The 17996-nt window shown below is 43.9% G+C and overlaps 1 protein-coding gene across 1 annotated transcript; it reads right to left on the reverse strand.

The window, feature by feature from the left end:
• Positions 1-475: 475 nt before the first annotated feature.
• On the reverse strand, positions 476-4871 carry LOC124705393 (protease Do-like 10, mitochondrial). The gene is made up of 9 exons (XM_047237123.1): positions 4451-4871; positions 3686-3931; positions 2834-3029; positions 2490-2749; positions 2101-2228; positions 1349-1552; positions 1164-1214; positions 854-1070; positions 476-756 (listed from the first exon to the last, which is right to left on the reverse strand). Exons 1-9 carry the CDS (start codon positions 4869-4871, stop codon positions 689-691), a joined length of 1791 nt encoding a protein of 596 aa, XP_047093079.1. The 3' UTR covers positions 476-688.
• Between the last annotated feature and the right edge of the window lie 13125 nt (positions 4872-17996).

Genomic DNA, 17996 nt, shown 5'->3' on the forward strand with positions numbered 1-17996 from the left:
AGCACAATGAGGTGCAAGACACAAAGCACGGCCAGAAATCGCTCATAAAGCTATCATCAGCCATGATGCTAACGAACTACCAGGCTAGCAGTTCATCCCAAACTATGGCAACATTTTACATATACAAACAAATATGTACGAACTAAAGACCAAAGTTCTCAACTACTGGAATTAGGGCTGCAGGTGGCGTCCCGTAAAAATTAAATTAACGCAATGGTTAGCAACAAATTTGGGATAGAAAACGTGAAAGAGCTGGGCTGTGAAAATTCTGTCCTCCCGCATCCTGTCCCCAGTTGCAACCCTAACTATAACACTTAAATACAGGATTCAGATAGAACATCAAGAACATAGAACAGATCCAAAGAAACTGTTAGAACATTACACCAACCTGGCAGAAGGAGTCAAACACTCAGGTTTTCCTTTCTCTGCTAAAATTTTCTATAAATTGTCTCAACATGTCAGCAAAACTTGTACAAGTTTGGAACAAAGTGCCTTGTTTCCTATGCTACATTTTCATGATGATACATAACCTGAATTAAACACAGGGTGCCACAACCCTTGTAGTGACAAAAGAAAGAATGATAAATAGTTAGGGGGTGCAAAGAATGATAGTGTTACATCTTACGCTGAAGAACTTGGATTCTTCTTATTTGCTGAAGACCCCCCTCTTCCTTCCATCAAAATTGAGTCAGCCAAACAGGAGCCGCCGCAGCCAGTGGAGAGCTCCAGGCAGTCCTCGTCCTTCCGCATCTGCCTCTGGAAAAACAACCGAGCTAATATCGGTTCTTCTGCAGGAAGCTGTGTAGCTACGTCTACGAAATGTGTCAGTTAGTGCCTGACGCTTCGGTCTCACCATTGCTTCCTTGTTCATTGAAAAGGTCATTCGACATGGCTGATGGAATCCTGTGCCGCTTCAGGATCCGAGATGTGGCAAGCTTCGCGTTCTGAAATTTTAGAACGATGACCCGCTCATCATCCAAATCAAATCTCAAGTTTTCTTCAGTGCATCCCTCCACGATACTGCACAGATGCTTCAAGTTCTCAACCTCAACACCATTCACCTTCTTCACCTGATAATATCATGAAGCCTCGTCAGCTGAGATAACATTAACTATCATTAAGGGTGCGGTGTGTGCTAAAGGATGTGTCTAATAGAAAAATACCTGCAGTTCAGCCAGCCTTTCGTAACCGACATTAATATCATCCATGAGGACCTGATACACAGATTTGAGTAGTAGATCAATTATCATGAAAATATACAGGGTAAGTGACTGAAAGATGTTTCCTATCAAGATCATAAATGGGGTAAACTGAGGCATGAGGAGATAGTGAGTTAGTGCAGTAGTACCTGCGAGAGTATTACTAACTGTTGGCCAGCCTTCTTTGGAAGCTCTCTCAATGCCCGTTCACAAAGTCGGCGTGGCGAAGTGTTGTACCAGTCTTCTCCAAATTCATGGAGATAAGGCTGGGACAGCGGGATAAAAACAAAACCAGCAAAGATGTAGTAGCTGGGTACTTTATCAAATTGATGTACAGGGACTAGAGGTTGCAGCTGCATAAGAAGAAATGCATGTATAAGATCACTTCACTGTCTACATAGAGAACGAAGATCAAGATAGGAAAAAGTGCCAGCAAATGATGGATGCAAAGCCTAAGCCTGGGGGTTAGTGTGTAACAAATGAATCTACTTTTCTGGGCTACTATTTAACCTGCACAAGTATGAGTTTGGGCAGTCCATAAATCCAGTCAGACCCAGACACCAAGTCCTGTTCAATTAGCTGTAGAAAAGGTCTACAGGCTCAACTCGCTGGGCTAATATAGTGAATTCGGTGTGTTACAGACTTTTGTGGGATGAGTCCTAAAATAGGTAATAACTGATTGGATGGATGCTACTTCTGTAGGTTTGTTTTAGAGTTTATTTCGATCAAGGTTCAGTCCATTGAAATGTTTGACACTGTGGAAACTAAGTACTAACAAACACTAAACAGGGAGAACATCCCATCCCATCAATCACTTAGTATCCACAACCCCTCAAACAAGATGCACCCTGGTCAATCAAAAGCTCAGATAAAATGTATAAGTAGCATTTCATGGTCTTACAGGTCTAAGTGTCACAGTCAATTCATGCTCTTTGCCATCTCTTAGCACTTTGATAACTGATGTTTCTTCAGGCTTCTTCATGGACACAAGATGATCAAAGGTGATTCTCTCTCTATTACGAAATGGAACTGCAAGCATTAAAAGAGATTATGATCATCAGTTATTGAAGCTGAGATGCTAGTATGCTTCATATTTCAGAGTGGCACATGCATAGACTCATCAATCAGCAATGCAAAAATATGTAGCATAGTATGCCAAATGACGATACTTAAATAATATTATAAACAGAATGGTAAGATAATTAATGCATCCAAATATATAAACATATAGAAAACAAAAATTTGCAACACAAAATACCGACCAATGCATATTGGGAAGTTTAAGCTCACCTGTCCCGTCATTCGCAATAGGCACGCCATCAAACTCAAGAAGGATATCGTCTTTCTTCAAAACTTTGTAAGCATCAGATAGAGGATTTATTCTACTCACTAACACTCCAGTCATTTCAGGCCGCATACCAAAGCACTCTCTTATTTGGATGTTTTCAGTGGCCTGGCAAGATATTCCAAGAGAACAAAACCCGGAATATTTACCACTCTCTTCCACTCCAGAAATGAAACGGTTAATTATGGGCACAGGTATAATATACCTGCCAAAAAAAGGTTAAGCACAGAATTCGGGATAAAATAAAGATTCAATTGGTGCAAAGACAAAAAAAAAGTGGAGTGCTCACCCAATATTTTCCGCTCCTGACAGATTTTGGAAAGCAACTCCAGCCACTTTATCGCCCATGATTGCAGGCCCTCCACTATTGCCTGGATTAATAGCTGCATCTATTTGTATAGCCATGAGCTGAGTCGCACCATGGGCATATTGTGTTGGTTCAACTCTAGAAACAACCCCCTTGGTGACAGAGATATTGTCTCCACCTGCACCATCAAAACTCCAGAATAATTAAGTTGTCCACATTTTTATATGTTTCAAGTGTCTAAGTAGATGACCAGTTAATGCTAGCAGCAGCAGTACAGCATCGGAACCAAGCTGAGCTGAACAAATTGAAGTAATAGCGAACCTTTCTGAAACGGCAGAAACTAGGGTTACAGTTTTTTAGATTAGGTACCGGCTCAAAACAGAGATATCCCAACAACATTGCAATCTAGGATCAAGTAGTAGAATCTAAGACCCTCAACCCTTAAACCATGAATCTAAGACCCCACCTGATTCTAACAAAGGTACTTTTCTTAAATGTAAAGTGTATTTCAGCTAGTTTCAATTAACAGCTTTATTCCAAATATAAAGTCCAATCAAACATCTTTTCATCATATGATAAGAGCTTTATAACTAAAAGAGCTATTTGCAGTTAATAATTAGGATCAGTAGAATTGGTACGATCATATATAAATTACATTTGTTACCCAACTACGTTTTAGAACCATTACAATATTAAGATCCCACAATATGACTAATCCCTAATGCACAGTCCTAACTGGATACTTGTGGATAAAATCATATAGCTAAGAAGTTTGAGGACTAACTATATACTACTGCAAAAAAAGATATCAAAATGTCAATGTCAAACTCATACCCTGAGGGTAGCCAACCACAGCGACGGCTTCCTGCAAAAACGGAATGTCTCCAAGATCCAAGCTGTTCATCCCCTCCCAAAACTCCTCACTCTCAACTGTCAGAAGAGCCAAATCACACTCATGGCCAACAGCCTGAACTTCGGCCTTGTACTTTGTAGGTGACCCATGCTTCCTCACAAGAACAAAAGTATGATCAGCTACCACATGAGCATTTGTGACGATCCTTCTTCCAGATATTACAAAGCCTACAATGGGGATGGAAGATTAGCAGATGAACCACAGAACAAACTCCATTCCAATGTCATTGGAGGCCCAAAAATAAATAACCTTTCACATTATGTCATTTTCTGAAGTCGTTTTCTATGTTCTATGTTTTTTTCTTATATTGTGTATATTTTAACAGTATACAATACAATCCAGTAATGCAGTGGGAAATCCATGTACAGTGACTTCTCATTAAAACTAAAATTCTTCAGTTTCCACGTTCTATAACATTTACTTAGTTCATACACCATAATATACAATTAGGAACAACACCCAAAATTTGCATACAAGATACTCTCTTTGTCTGACTGAATGAGCAAAGTAATACGAACCCACAGAAAATTGACACTATATCTATCTTTAAAATCAAAAATATTATACAGTATTCTCTTTCCATGTCCATCACTCCTAACCACCTACCAAAGTAGCGGGATCCAATTATCCAGACATACTCCTCCGACTCACTCCACAGGGTTAAACTGCCAAGATCGGCTGCTTACCGGAGCCCATGCTCTCGCGCTGGGACTTGTTCTGCCACGGCAGGAAGTAGTTTGGACCGCTTGACACCGTGAACACCTTGACCACCGAGTCCAGCGCCAGCTCCACCGCCGCGAACGCGTCCGTGTCATGACGCGCCGCCGCAGAATCCACCTCCTCCTCTCCCTCGGATTTCTCCACCTCCGGTATCGCCGGAGTGCCCAGAGCGCCGCATTCCCCTAGCCGGAGAGAGGGCGTGGATGCGCAGGAGATGGTGGACAAGCGGCGGCCAGCGAGGCGGGGGAGGGGGGCCCGGGTTCGGAGGAGTGGCAGAGGAAGTGGATGTGGAGGCGGCAGGGGCGAGGGGTGGAAGGGGAGGCGGCGGAGCGAGCGGGAGGAGGAGGAAGAGGAGAGACGGCGGAGCAAGCGGACGGAGGCGTGCATGGCGGCGACGCCGGGTATTGCCGGTGAGGGTTCGGAGATTTTTGGTCCGCGGGTTTTGGGTTTGTTAGGTTTAAGTTTGGGCTCGGGTTGGGCTCAAACGCCCAGTTCTCTTCTTCCTGCTTTAATGTTTTTTTTTTTTGAGCTAGCAATTGCGTCCATTGGTGGTTTTACCACTTTGCTGTAACCATCTAAAGCACTTCTATTCTTAGAACTAGATGATTCCCCGCGCGTTGCTGCGGATCAGTAGCAAATCATATTGTAAAGAACAAACTTTTACATATTAGTGCACGTGGTAAAGCTAAGGAGAATAACTATTTCTAGGGAAGGATAAATAAGATAATTGTGAATGAAACAATATTGGAAGTGTAGGCATTGCACATTTAGATTCCGAATGTGTAAAGGCAAGAGATATCAATATTGGAAGCAATATAGTGTTATAAAAGCCCATTTCTTACTTGACTATGTCTATTATCATAGAGTGGAATTTACTTTTCGATCACACGCATATCTTTGTACAACAAACTCGGTTCAGATCAAATTTACTAATCCAACAATAAATGTTTCTTTCGGCAAAGATAATTTTGCATGTAGCCAACTTAGCTTTTAAGAAGGTACGGTATGAAAAAAAATTGAAGTCCTCCTGCTCCACATGCTCCATACACATGAACATCAGCCTCATATATAAATGCTTACCAAGTTGACCCGCTACATCTACCTCATTCTGCATGCCATTATGTACCAATCTTCTACATCTGGTTATGTAGATCAGCGAATTAGCACGCACAATTACCATAATACTGAAAACAAAAAAAAGTGTCTCTCATAAATAAGATGAAGTACTTCAGATTGCTGAATGACGAAAGAAGGCAACTGACTCTATTGAGCTACATATATACATGTTAATCTTTATCAAAATAAAAATATACATGCTTCTCCTCTCAGCCGCCGCCTAAGCCCTAGCCGCCTCCAGTTCTTCCTCCTCCATAGATTGGTTCCTCCTCCTCCGGTCGGCTTCGCCGGCGTCAGGAGGAGTGGGGAACCCGATCTATGTGTGGAGTTTCGAATAAAAGTATTATTTTCATTAGATTATGTTAGGATTTTGGTAGCCGTCTTCTTGTTGGTTTCTCCTCAATGGAGATGGCATCGTCTGCAATAAGTGATCTTCGGCCTTTCGTTCGGCGACGAGATCTTCTTCCCAGCGTCAATGGTGGTGTTGAACAATCACAATTTTCTAGGTATGGGCCTTCGGATCTTGCTTCGCCAGATCGATTTTGGATCTTTTGTCGTTGTTGCCGCGAGGAGGATTATCCTCGCAGTTTTTGTCCCGGCTGCTACGTCCTCGACAAAGCTAGTCGGTTATTATTCCCTGACATACTGGTGTTGGTACTCTTGCCGATGTTGTATGACTGCTTTAATGGTTGCGTGCGTGCACGCAGCCTTGGCATTGCGGCTCAAAAAATTATGGGAGAACTTTCGTCGGTATCTACAGGTTTATGGTTCGTTATCTATCTTTGGCTGCCTTCAGAAGAGTACAAGATTGTGTTCTGGAAGAAGAAAGAAATTGAAGACCTCGAAAATTTGTTATTATCTTTTAGACTTTATTTTGTAATCGTTGGAGTCAGTTCATGTATCTCTACCATGTATTATTTGTTGCTATGAATATATGTGGTATTGATTGTCAAAAAAAATAAAAATATACATGTTCATTGCTAAATGCTAATTGAGTCATTATAAACAGTTATAATGTCGTTAAATATCAGCTTAGATACATAGCAGATTAGATACATGAAGAATACAGAAGATTTGTAGGAAGTGATGAAACAGACCACGGGTGGAAACTTATTACAATGGCAATTGCACATGAATTACTTGATTTGGAAAATAATCCCACATCTACTTCTGAAATAAATAGCAATTGAGCATTTGAAAGATAGAGATGCCAGATTTTTATACCACGTTGCTATCAGGCAGCAAATTGCCAAATTCAAGATAGCAATACCCTTCATGAATATGAGTCTGTATAGATAAGCAAGATGCAGTGTGTCTATTTATTAAAATGTTGTGGTACTGCTAACCTTGAAAACATATAAAGAGAAATAATTAGTGGCACCGATCGACGATCAGAAGACTTGTGGCGGAGTAAAACTTGACTTCTCACATCTCATGGCTGCACTCAATCAAAGGTCAATTGCATCAGCATGCTGATGAGTCGATACTGCATGTATCAATGTGTGAGGGCATATACCTGTTATGAAGGAAATTCACCAAACGTACATCAGTAAGAAAACAAAATAGCTTCTATGAACAACTGAATCACCGTAGTTTAAAAGCTTGCAAAAGCTCCAATGGAAACAATCTAATATATTTGTACCTGAAAGGAGGTTCTTGTAGAGGAGCGGTTGCTGCTCTTGATCTAAGGCTGATAGCCTGATACCCAAATATAGGAGGGAGATCGATGGCTACCACATCTGGTCCAGCTCCAGCATGGACGGGCAACACCAGAAGGCGGCGGGAGTCAAGGCCTCCTTGTGAAATTGTGGTGAAGATGACGGGAATGGAGCAGCTACGGTACTTAAACGCCAGAGCAGATCCATTCGTTTCACTTACCCTTGCATTAATTTGGTGGAGAAGATGAATAGGGAACCCATGTGTTCCCGGTATTTGCAGTTTCACCGTCCATAAGGTGAGATAACTCTGAAGAAGATGAAGGAGCACAGCCTCTAGCATAGAGTCTAAAAAAATCTCTGAAAAAAGGGTGATGATTTGCTGCTAAAAATAACAAAATAAATAAAAGAAATAGATAGATAGGACGTAGCTGACGTGGCTTACAATCAAATTGAAACTGGTGAAGATGATGTGGCATGCTTGCATGTTGAGAGAATTACTCTTAGCGGGTTGCTTCAATTTAGATATTATAGATATGATGATGAATTTATCTTCTAATTTCCCCATTTGAGTTTTTATCATTGAAGAAGTTTCTTCAGATACACAATCACAATCGCACATCCGACATTCATCGCATAATCTTTGTGCAATAAATATTCAGCGATATGGAATAAAATATTTGGCTCTAATGGTTTAGCATACCTTTGAATGTTTAATGTTCAAGACCATTATACTTTAATAGAAAACAAAAACTAAGTTTACTGTTATGAACTATTATAAAATACTTAGTTAACTAACCATAAATTAAGTAAAAAATAATAATATAGGGTTTTTAAACGAAAAACGTCTTTGGCTGATCTTTTCATTTGAAAAAAAATCATATTTATAAGTTTCAATAAATATAAAAAACAATGATGTAACCTACAAGTATGCAAAATCTAAATACAAAAAATTTCAAGGTTACACAAAAATGAAAAAATCTAATAAAAATTGAAGAATTTAAAATATACATAATCAGATCCGCACTTTGTCATTTTTGTACAACTCAGAATGGTATTTGCAATTGATATTTTTCAAACGTTGTGGGATTAATCCTTGGTAAAACTGGAGTTTTTTACAATTTTTTGAAACCCGTAAATGTGATTTTTCAATTTTTAAATCAATAGATCACTGGTGTTCCAGGGTCCGAAGATCTTCATTTGTGGGGTAAATCTTGGTCTACATCGAAGTTTTATACAATTTTTTAAAACTTGTAAATGCAATTTTTAAAATTTTAAAGCCAATAGACCATAGGTGCCCAGGAGCTAAAGATCTCCACTTGTTTTGTTCTTTTTTTTTACAAAAAAAATATCATGGGGATGTGGGTGAAGATTAAAAGCCTATCGTCACACGAAATTAGGCCTAGTTCTTTTGATAGTTTTTTTTTTCTTTGACAAAATTATCTATCATGTGGGGGTGTAGGTGAAGATTGAAAAGCCTATTCGTCACACCTCACGAGTTTAGGCCCAATTCTTTCAATAGCTTAAAAAATAAGCCACTCTCTCCCCCAACTTCTTCCACCATAAAGGCATGTAGAATGGGAGGAGCTTAAAGAAGTGCTTACAAAAATAAACCATTTTTTGTCGAATCGCCGGTGCTTATTTGTACTAGACATATGCTTAAATAGACACCTCTCGTGTACAAATAAGCACCAATGCTTAACAAAAAACCTAGTTTATTTTTCCTAACCACACCCTCTAAGCACACCTCCCATTGTACATGCCCACTAAGCCACCCGACTTATTAGTTAGAGCCTCTAAAGTACTTATCCTATAATTAATTTAGAAGCTCCAAGTAATAAGCTATGTGCCTTATGGTAGAAGTTGAGGAGGGGACTACATGTTCTTTAAGCCGTTAAAAGAATTGTGCCTTAGTTGGATATGGCATTCTTTTTGCACCTGGGAGCATGCACATGCTCTTGGTCTTTGAAATAATTTTTAAACGCATTATAAAATGTCAAAAAAAACTCCGACAATAAATGTCGCGCATATATCTTGATGTCATGTGTAAAAAAATTGGTGTTAAAATTAAGTTGTTCAGAAGACATTTTTTTGTCTTTGTCTTTTTACACATGACATAAAAAATATCGTTTTTCCACGGAACTTAACATGCACACAATGAATATCAACATATACGCGTGAAATTTTCGTTCCAAATTGTATAAATATTAAAAATATTTTTTCCGATGATAGGATCGTATGCACCCAAGATCAAAATCGCATTTCCAGCCTTAACGGGCCTCCTTTGCTATACCAAAGGATGAGTCCATCCCCAGCCCAAATAGCCCGAGCTTTTTCTGTTCGTTCGCTGATGTTTCTTGTTCAAAAGTCGCATCCTCTCAGCAACGTTCCTTCATTTGGTTCCCCTAGCATTTTATCTAAAAAAAAACATTCCATTGGCAAGACGATGCAGCTGCAGATCGGATTCAGACTTTCAGAGTTTTTTGCTAATATAATTTGAACTCTTTTAATCTGCGTTCCATCGTGTCCCCGGAAGTCGGCTCCAGAGGTCAAAAACTTCCCCGGGCATTATTGTTCTCCAGGAAAGGAAGGCCAGGCACTTCCATGGATGTTTGCTTGACCGACCGAGGCGTCGTCTCCGATCCTCAACCGAGCACCACACATGTGTGGGCAGCAAGCAGGCAGGCAGCCCGATAGTCCGATGGCGATGGCACGGAAGTACACTTGTTCGATGTGTGCTACCGGAGCCGCAGCCCATCCTACTTTCTGGAAGGCTATCATTGCGTTCGAGTTTCATTCAACGAGTTGGTTTTCTCTGGGATAGCGTTAGCATATGTGACGATCAAATCAAATGACCAAGGATGTACATGTCTGTACATTAATTATGCACCATCATTACTGCTTGACAGATTTCGTGAGGTGGTATGGAGTAATCGTTTAGATTGGCAGGCCTCCTTTTAGCATAACATTGTTAGGTGTTTTTTTTTGTTTTTTGTTTGTTTTTGTTTTTGTGGAATTTGGTTTAAGAGAGAGAGAGAGAGAGAGAGAGAGAGAGAGAGAGAGAGAGAGAGAGAGAGTGTGTGTGTGTGTGTCTTTGTGTGATATGTTTTGTTATGCTTCATCTGTTTTTTTTTTTTGACAACTTTATGCTTCAACTGTTTACGTTAAACCAGATCAAAGATGCTCACAATGTCATGATTCCACAAACGACACGACTTACTTTATTCTAGGCTGCAGAAAAATAACTAAATTGTTAGGCCTCAATATAGTTGTGTTCATCTGCAATTAATCCCAAGCATTATGTTAAAAGTAAAATTCAAAGCAATCCATATTCTCAAAACAATATACACAAGTTTATTTAGAGTGTGTTCATGATTGACGTTTAGTTAAACAATAATTGTGCACTTCCACTTAGTAAACGAATAACCCTCAAAATTGGTTGAGGTGATTCAAGATCCGTGAATAAATTATTTTCATTGATGTGGACATCACTGATGACAAATATCTCAACTGGTATGTGTTATCACCAGAATTTGACCGGATCAGAGGTGGGTCGCGATTGGAGATGGGCTTGAAGAATATACATGGAAGGAATACATGAATCGGCCTTATATGCAAAGTTTGGGCCAGTTTGCTCGTGTATCTGTAATATAGTAGGATACGTGTCAATTAGATAGAGTTTGGCTCGTGCCCGGTTGGGATTATTCCCACGTTAGAAAGTCTACGGACTATAAATATGTATCTAGGGTTTATGAAATAAACAACAATCACGTTCACCACAAACCAATCTAGGCGCATCGCCAACTCCCTTGTCTCGAGGGTTTCTTCCGGGTAAGCATCATGCTGCCTAGATCGCATCTTGCGATCTAGGCAGTACACGTTTATTCGTTGTTTATGCGTTGCTCGTGCTGAAGCCTTGTTGATGGCGAGCAACATAGTTATCATAGATGTGTTAGGGTTAGCATTGTTCATCGTATCATATGCTCGTCGTCGTGCAACCCTTAGACGTCTAGCCGCCCTTACACCTATCTTAGGTGTAAGGGCGGCACCCCGCTTGATCATTATTCGGTAGATCCGATCCGTTATGATTGCTCCTTGTTCTTCAAGGATTAGTTTAATATCTGCATAGTTAGGCCTTACAAACGGTTTGAAGGATCCAGTGGCGCGTAGGGTGTAGTTTGCTAGCCCTAGACAGGATGTTCCGGGGATAAACTTCATGTTGGTTTTTAGGCCTTGTCTAGGGTCGGTTTACGATCACCGTGCGTGGCCGCCAGGCTCAATCACGAGTAGGATGTTCCGATTATGTGGTGAAAACCCTAAATCGTAGTAGGGCGTTTTAGCTTTATTTTGATCAAGCAGGACCACCATATATTCGTACACCTCGTACGGATCATGGGTGGATCGGCTCTTTGAGCCGATTCACAGGACAACCTGAGAGCCGATCGAGGCTCGTATTTAATGTTTACGTGTATGCCATGCGAGAAACTAAGCGAGGCACAACCCAACACCTTCCCGACCGGGTATAGGTCGGGTGGCACGCCCTTGCACCAAGCATCGGACGTGCGTGCCGAGTCTTTGCGGGCCGTCGCTCGGAGGGACCGGGGCCAGCCGTAGTCTCGGGAGCCTCCCGGCTCTACCTGTGTTGCCCGTCGCTGCTCGCCGGTGGGTTTCGACCGCAACACATTCGGCAAGCCCGGTGGGACAGTCTTCGACATCAACCGCATCGCCATCTACATCCGAGATGGCGGAAGGCACTCCGATCACGTACGAGGATCCGACCGAGGAGCTCAAGAAGAAGTATGACGAGGTCAAAGCAATCCTCGAAGCCGACCTCATCGGCTCTTTTCACGGAACCCGCTCACATGGCATCGGGTGGAAAGGGTTCTCACCGAAGGCGCGCTCGATGGAGTGGACCCGTCCGCCCCGTCGGAAGAATGCACCGAGTCCCCGCGTCGGGAGATTAACTTCATGGTAGCTCATTCGCTGCACCGCCATTCCGAGAGCTCGGTGAACACTTTGGAGCGTGTCGCTCTTCGGGTGATCCAGGAAATCATGAGGCATCGGTACTCTCCGTCAGGACCAGCTCTAGGGACTCACCAAGGAGAGATGCCACTCCAGTCCCGTCCACCGCTGCCATTCGCGTTGGCAGCACCAGAAGTGCCGAATTCACCGGCATACGCCGTTGACATGGTGGAGTGCACGTACCCTGGGAGGTGCCAGCCAAGATTCTCGTTCAACATCAACATGGTAGGACTTGGGCGCCACCCTGGTAAGGACAGAGACGAGGGCAGCTGCTCTCATAGCGAAGACAAGGAGGAAGCCGTTCCACGCGATCGGCTCCGACACTTCCAAAAAATCCTAGTTACAATCAAGATGAAGGCCGATTCCAGCAATCGGCCCGTATTATCCTTACCACACGTTCTCCTCGTATTTGGTGTCGACCTCACAGGTGACGGAAAGCTAGGGTATGGGTTTACATCGGCTGATGAGCTAGAAGAAGTCGACATCGGTCCTGGGGATAAGCCGCGACCAACTTTTATCAGCAATAAGTTAGATCCACATCTTAGGGGTCAGATGATAGCTTTGTTAAAAGAATACCCAGATTGCTTTGCATGGGATTACACAGAGATGCCTGGGTTAGACAGGAGCATCATTGAACATCGGCTCCCCCTTAAGAAAGGATTTCGGCCGTTCCAACAACGAGCACGTCAGATGAAGGCCGAAATTCTGGAAGAGGTCAAGAAAGAGATCGAGAAGATGTTGGCCGCCGGGTTCATCAGGCCATGCAGGTATGCTGAATGGATCTCCAGTATCGTTCCTATAGAGAAGAAGGACGGCCGATGGCGTGTGGCCATCGATTTCCGAGATCTCAACAGAGCCACTCCAAAAGATGAATATCCGATGCCTGTGGCAGAAACGTTGATCAATGCAGCCGCTGGCCACAAGGTGTTAAGCTTCATGGATGGCAACGCCGACTATAACCAAATCTTCATGGCTCCAGAAGATATACACAAGACCGCATTCAGAGTACCAGGGGCAGTAGGCTTGTTTGAATATGTAGTCATGACCTTTGGGTTGAAGAATGCTGGTGCAACGTACCAAAGAGCCATGAATTATATATTTCACGATCTGATCGGCAAGTTGGTGGAAATCTACATCGATGATGTGGTAGTCAAATCTGTCTCCATGGGGGGACACTTGGATGATTTGCGACGCATCCTAGACCGAACTCGGAAGTTCGGACTGAGAATGAATCCAAAGAAGTGTGCTTTTGGTGTGACGGCCGGTCAGTTCCTAGGTTTTCTCGGTTCATGAACGGGGAATTGAGATCGGCCCGAAAAGTCAAGAGGCGAGTGCGTACCATGCAGCCGCCCACCACGAAGAAGGAGCTCCAACGTCTTATCGGCAAGATCAACTTCGTCCGGCGATTCATCTCTAACCTGTCAGGACGAATCGAGCCGTTCATAGCGCTGGTGAAAATTAAATCTGATGACGAGTTTCACCGGGGGCGGAACAGCGAGCAGGCGTTTGACGAGATTAAGCGGTATCCGACAACGCCGCTCGTGCTAGTTCCGCCCCAACAAGACAGAGCCGTTCTATATCTACTTATCGATAGTCGACACGTCCATCGCTTCGGTGGTGGTGCAACTCTATGAGGGTGTTGAAAAGGTCGTTTTCTACCTCAGCAGAAGGATGTTGGACGCGGAGACAAGGTATCCCGAGGTCGAGAAGCTTTGCCTTTGCCTCGTTCTTCACCTCGCACCAAGCTTCATCACATCCTTTTGACGGCAGAGATCATCGTCATATGCAAGTCGACGTTGTCAAGCACATGCCGTCGGCCCTCGTTTTGAAAGGCCGACTTGGTAAGTGGATGTTTGCGTTGTCGGAGTTCGATCTTTCGGTATCGCCTGCGAAAGCAATCAAGGGACAAGCGTTGGCCGATCTTATAGCTGAACGGATTAATACTAATATAGCAGCACTATCCGTACGTGCATGGGCTATGTTCTTCGATGGATCGGCTTGTGACGATGGTTGTGGCATCGGCATTCCGCTCGTGTCGCCTCGGGGGCAACATATTCTTTCGCCATCAGGCTATCTACCCCTTGCACCAACAATGTTGTTGAGTATGAGGCAGTGCGCAAGGGAATGGAGTTGTTTTTGGAAGCCGGGGCAGAGGCAGTGGAGCTTTTTGGAGACTCGAAGTTGGTGATCTCCCAACTCACGGACGAATACAAGTGCGAGAGTGAGTCACTTTTTCCATATTGGATGGAATGTCGTGAGCTGATGACACATTTTCGGTACATCAATTTCAATTGGGTCCCAAGGTCTCAGAATACCGACGCCAATGATCTCGCACAGATAGCGTCAGGATACAAGGACATACCGGACGGGTCGAAGTTCGAGTGCGGTTCTCGGAACAGGATGATTGGAGAGCCGATATCTTCAATTACTTGAAGGATTCGGCTCGGGGGCACCTAAAAGGATAAGATACAAGGCTATGAAATATGTCCTTATAGGAGATGACATGTTCTACAGGACGTTGGAAGGGTTACTACTCAAATGCCTGGGACCAACCGAGTCTAATCGGCTCTTACATGAGGTGCATGAAGGCGCCTGTGGAACTCACCAATCGGCTCATAAGATGAAGTGGTTAATTAGGCGATCGGGGTTTTATTGGTCTACCATGCTTGAGGACTGCTTCAAGTACTACAAGGGATGCCAAGCGTGTCAGATGTTCGGAAAAATTCAGATGGTACCCGCATCAGCGATGAACCCCATCATCAAACCTTGGCCATTTCGAGGTTGGGGCATGGATATGATCGGCAAAATCCATCCTCCGTCGAGCAAAAACCACGAGTGGATTCTGGCCATTACGGATTATTTCACCAAATGGGTGGAGGCCATTCCCATGAAGAAGGTAAAATCGGAAGATGTTATCCAATTTGTCAAAGAACATGTCATTCATAGGTTCGGGATTCCCCAAACCATCACGACCGATGGAGGTTCGGTTTTTGTCTCTAAAGAATTCAGAAAGTTCTGCGATGACATGGGGATTAAGCTGATCCGATCATCTCCATACTATGCTCAAGCCAACGGGCAAGCCGAAGCATCCAATCAAAGCCCGATCAAGCTGATTAAGAGGAAGATTGACGAGAACCCTAGGGTGTGGCATGAGACGTTGTCAGAAGCTTTGTGGGCCTATCGCATGTCATGCCATGGAGCTATAAAGACTTCGCCGTACCAGCTTGTCTATGGGTAGGAGGCCGTATTACCTTGGGAAATTACGGCTGGATCGAGACGTGTCACGTTTCAGAATGACCTGACACCTGAAGAGTATGCAACCCTGATGAGTGACACTATTGAGGATGCAACGGAACTTAGACTTTGGTCGTTGGAGAAGATTAAAGAGAACAAAGCCAGGGTAGCTCGGGCATACAATAAGAAGGTGAGACCAAAGGAGTTTCAAGTTGGTGATCTAGTATGGGAAGCAGTGTTGCCACTAGGAACCAAGGATAAAGCATATGGCAAATGGTCTCCTAATTGGCACGGTCCTTACAAAGTCATCCAGGTTCTGAAGGGCAATGCCTACATGCTTGAACAGTTGGATGGTGTGAAGTTCCCAGTGGCCGTCAATGGCCAACATCTCAAGAAGTATTTCCCAAGCATGTGGGATGATGGACAGTGAGATATGGGGGCCGATTTTAAATCGGCCGGTAAAAAAAAGTGTGTGTACAGACAAATCACAGCCGATGCACAGGCATCGACTTGAGAAAATATGCGAAGACAACAGTATGCTAGTACAGCCGATGCACGGACATCGACTTCAGAATAATAAGAGCCGATGCATTGTTATCGACTCTAGAGGAACAAGCTCAACTGAGCAGGTTAACAGATCGGATTCAGATAAGAGATCATGATATTTGAGATAAATCTCCTAGTGGATTTACTGAGGAGTTGAATCTGTGCAGTTAAGGTTGGAGGATGGTTTGGACATGGGTTGGACCTGTTTGACCGTGTGAATAGGAAACTAGTGCAAGCCGATGCCCTGCCATCGGCTCTCTGTACAGCGACTTCGTTCGACAATCGGAAAAGTTGACAAGAAAGCAAAGTTAATGGGGAATATTTTCTTCATTGATAATGGGTTTTATTACAAAGAAAGAGCCGATTACTCGAGGGAGGAAGAACAAAAGAAAGGTCTATTGACCAATCTACTACTACTAGGCCTATACTAGTAGATCCTAGTCTACGGGCCGTCGCTGCCCTCGTCGTCGTCTTCGGAGCTCTCGTCGGCACTGCTGCCGGCGGGCTCCTCGTCACTGCTCCCGTAGCCCTCTACGGGAGCTTCATCCTCCTCGTCATCGTCGCTGTTGTCGTCATCCCACCAGGTGCGGAGGCGTTTCGCCGGCGGGTAACCCTCGAGGGAGTCATCGTCGTCGTCTTCCTCCTCCTCTTCCTCGGAGGAGGTGTGATGACCCACAAGTATAGGATCGCAACAGTCTTCGAGGGAAGTAAAACCCAATTTATTGATTCGACACAAGGGGAGACAAAGAATACTTGAAAGCCTTAACAGCGGAGTTGTCAATTCAGTCGCACTTGGAAACAGAACTTGCTCGCAAGAGTTTATCGAGTAGTAACGGTTTTATAGCGAGTAGCAGTAGTGAAATAACAGACAGCATAGTAACAAAGACAGCAGTAGTGATTTTAGTAAACGAGCAGGATTAAAATACTGTAGGCACGAGGACGGATGACGGGCGTTGCATGGATGAGAGAAACTCATGTAACAATCATAGCGGGGCATTTGCGAGATAATAATAAAACGGTATCCAAGTACTAATCAATCAATAGGCATGTGTTCCAATTATAGTCGTACGTGCTCGCAATGAGAAACTTGCACAACATCTTTTGTCCTACCGGCCGGTGGCGGCCGGGCCTCAAGGGAAACTACTCGGATATTAAGGTACTCCTTTTAATAGAGTACCGGAGCAAAGCATTAACACTCCGTGAACACATGTGATCCTCACATTGCTACCATTCCCTCCGGTTGTCCCGATTTCGTCACTTCGGGGCCATTGGTTCCGGACAGCGACATGTGTATACAACTTGCGGGTAAGATCATAAACAACGAATATCTTCATGAATCAATAACATGTTCAGATCTGAGATCATGGCACTCGGGCCCTAGTGACAAGCATTAAGCATAACAAGTTGCAACAATATCATAAAAGTACCATCTACGGACACTAGGCACTATGCCCTAACAATCTTATGCTATTACATGACCAATCTCATCCAATCCCTACCATCCCCTTCGGCCTACAGCGGGGGAATTACTCACACATGGATGGGGGAAACATGGCTGGTTGATGGAGAGGCGTTGGCGGTGATGGCGGTGATGATCTCCTCCAATTCCCCGTCCTGGCGGAGTGCCAGAACGGAGACTCCGGCTCCCGCGACGGAGTTTCGCGATGTGGCGGCGTTACGGAGGGTTTCGGCGACTTCGACTTCTCTCCGTGCGTTTTTAGGTCGAGGCGAATAAGTAGTCCAAAGGAGGGCGTCGGAGGCCGGCCGAGGGGCCACACCATAGGGCCGCGCGGGCCCCCTAGGCCGCGCCGCCTTATGGTGTGGGGCCCTCGGGCCTCCACTTGAATTGTCCTTCGGCTCCGTCGATGTCAGGAAAATAGGGCCTTTCGTCAAAATCCCGGGGTTTTCCCGAAAGTTGGATTTACGCACAAAAACGAGA

The sequence above is a fragment of the Lolium rigidum genome, chromosome 4 (genome assembly GCF_022539505.1).
Source record: "Lolium rigidum isolate FL_2022 chromosome 4, APGP_CSIRO_Lrig_0.1, whole genome shotgun sequence".
In the NCBI taxonomy this organism is placed as follows: Eukaryota; Viridiplantae; Streptophyta; class Magnoliopsida; order Poales; family Poaceae; genus Lolium; species Lolium rigidum.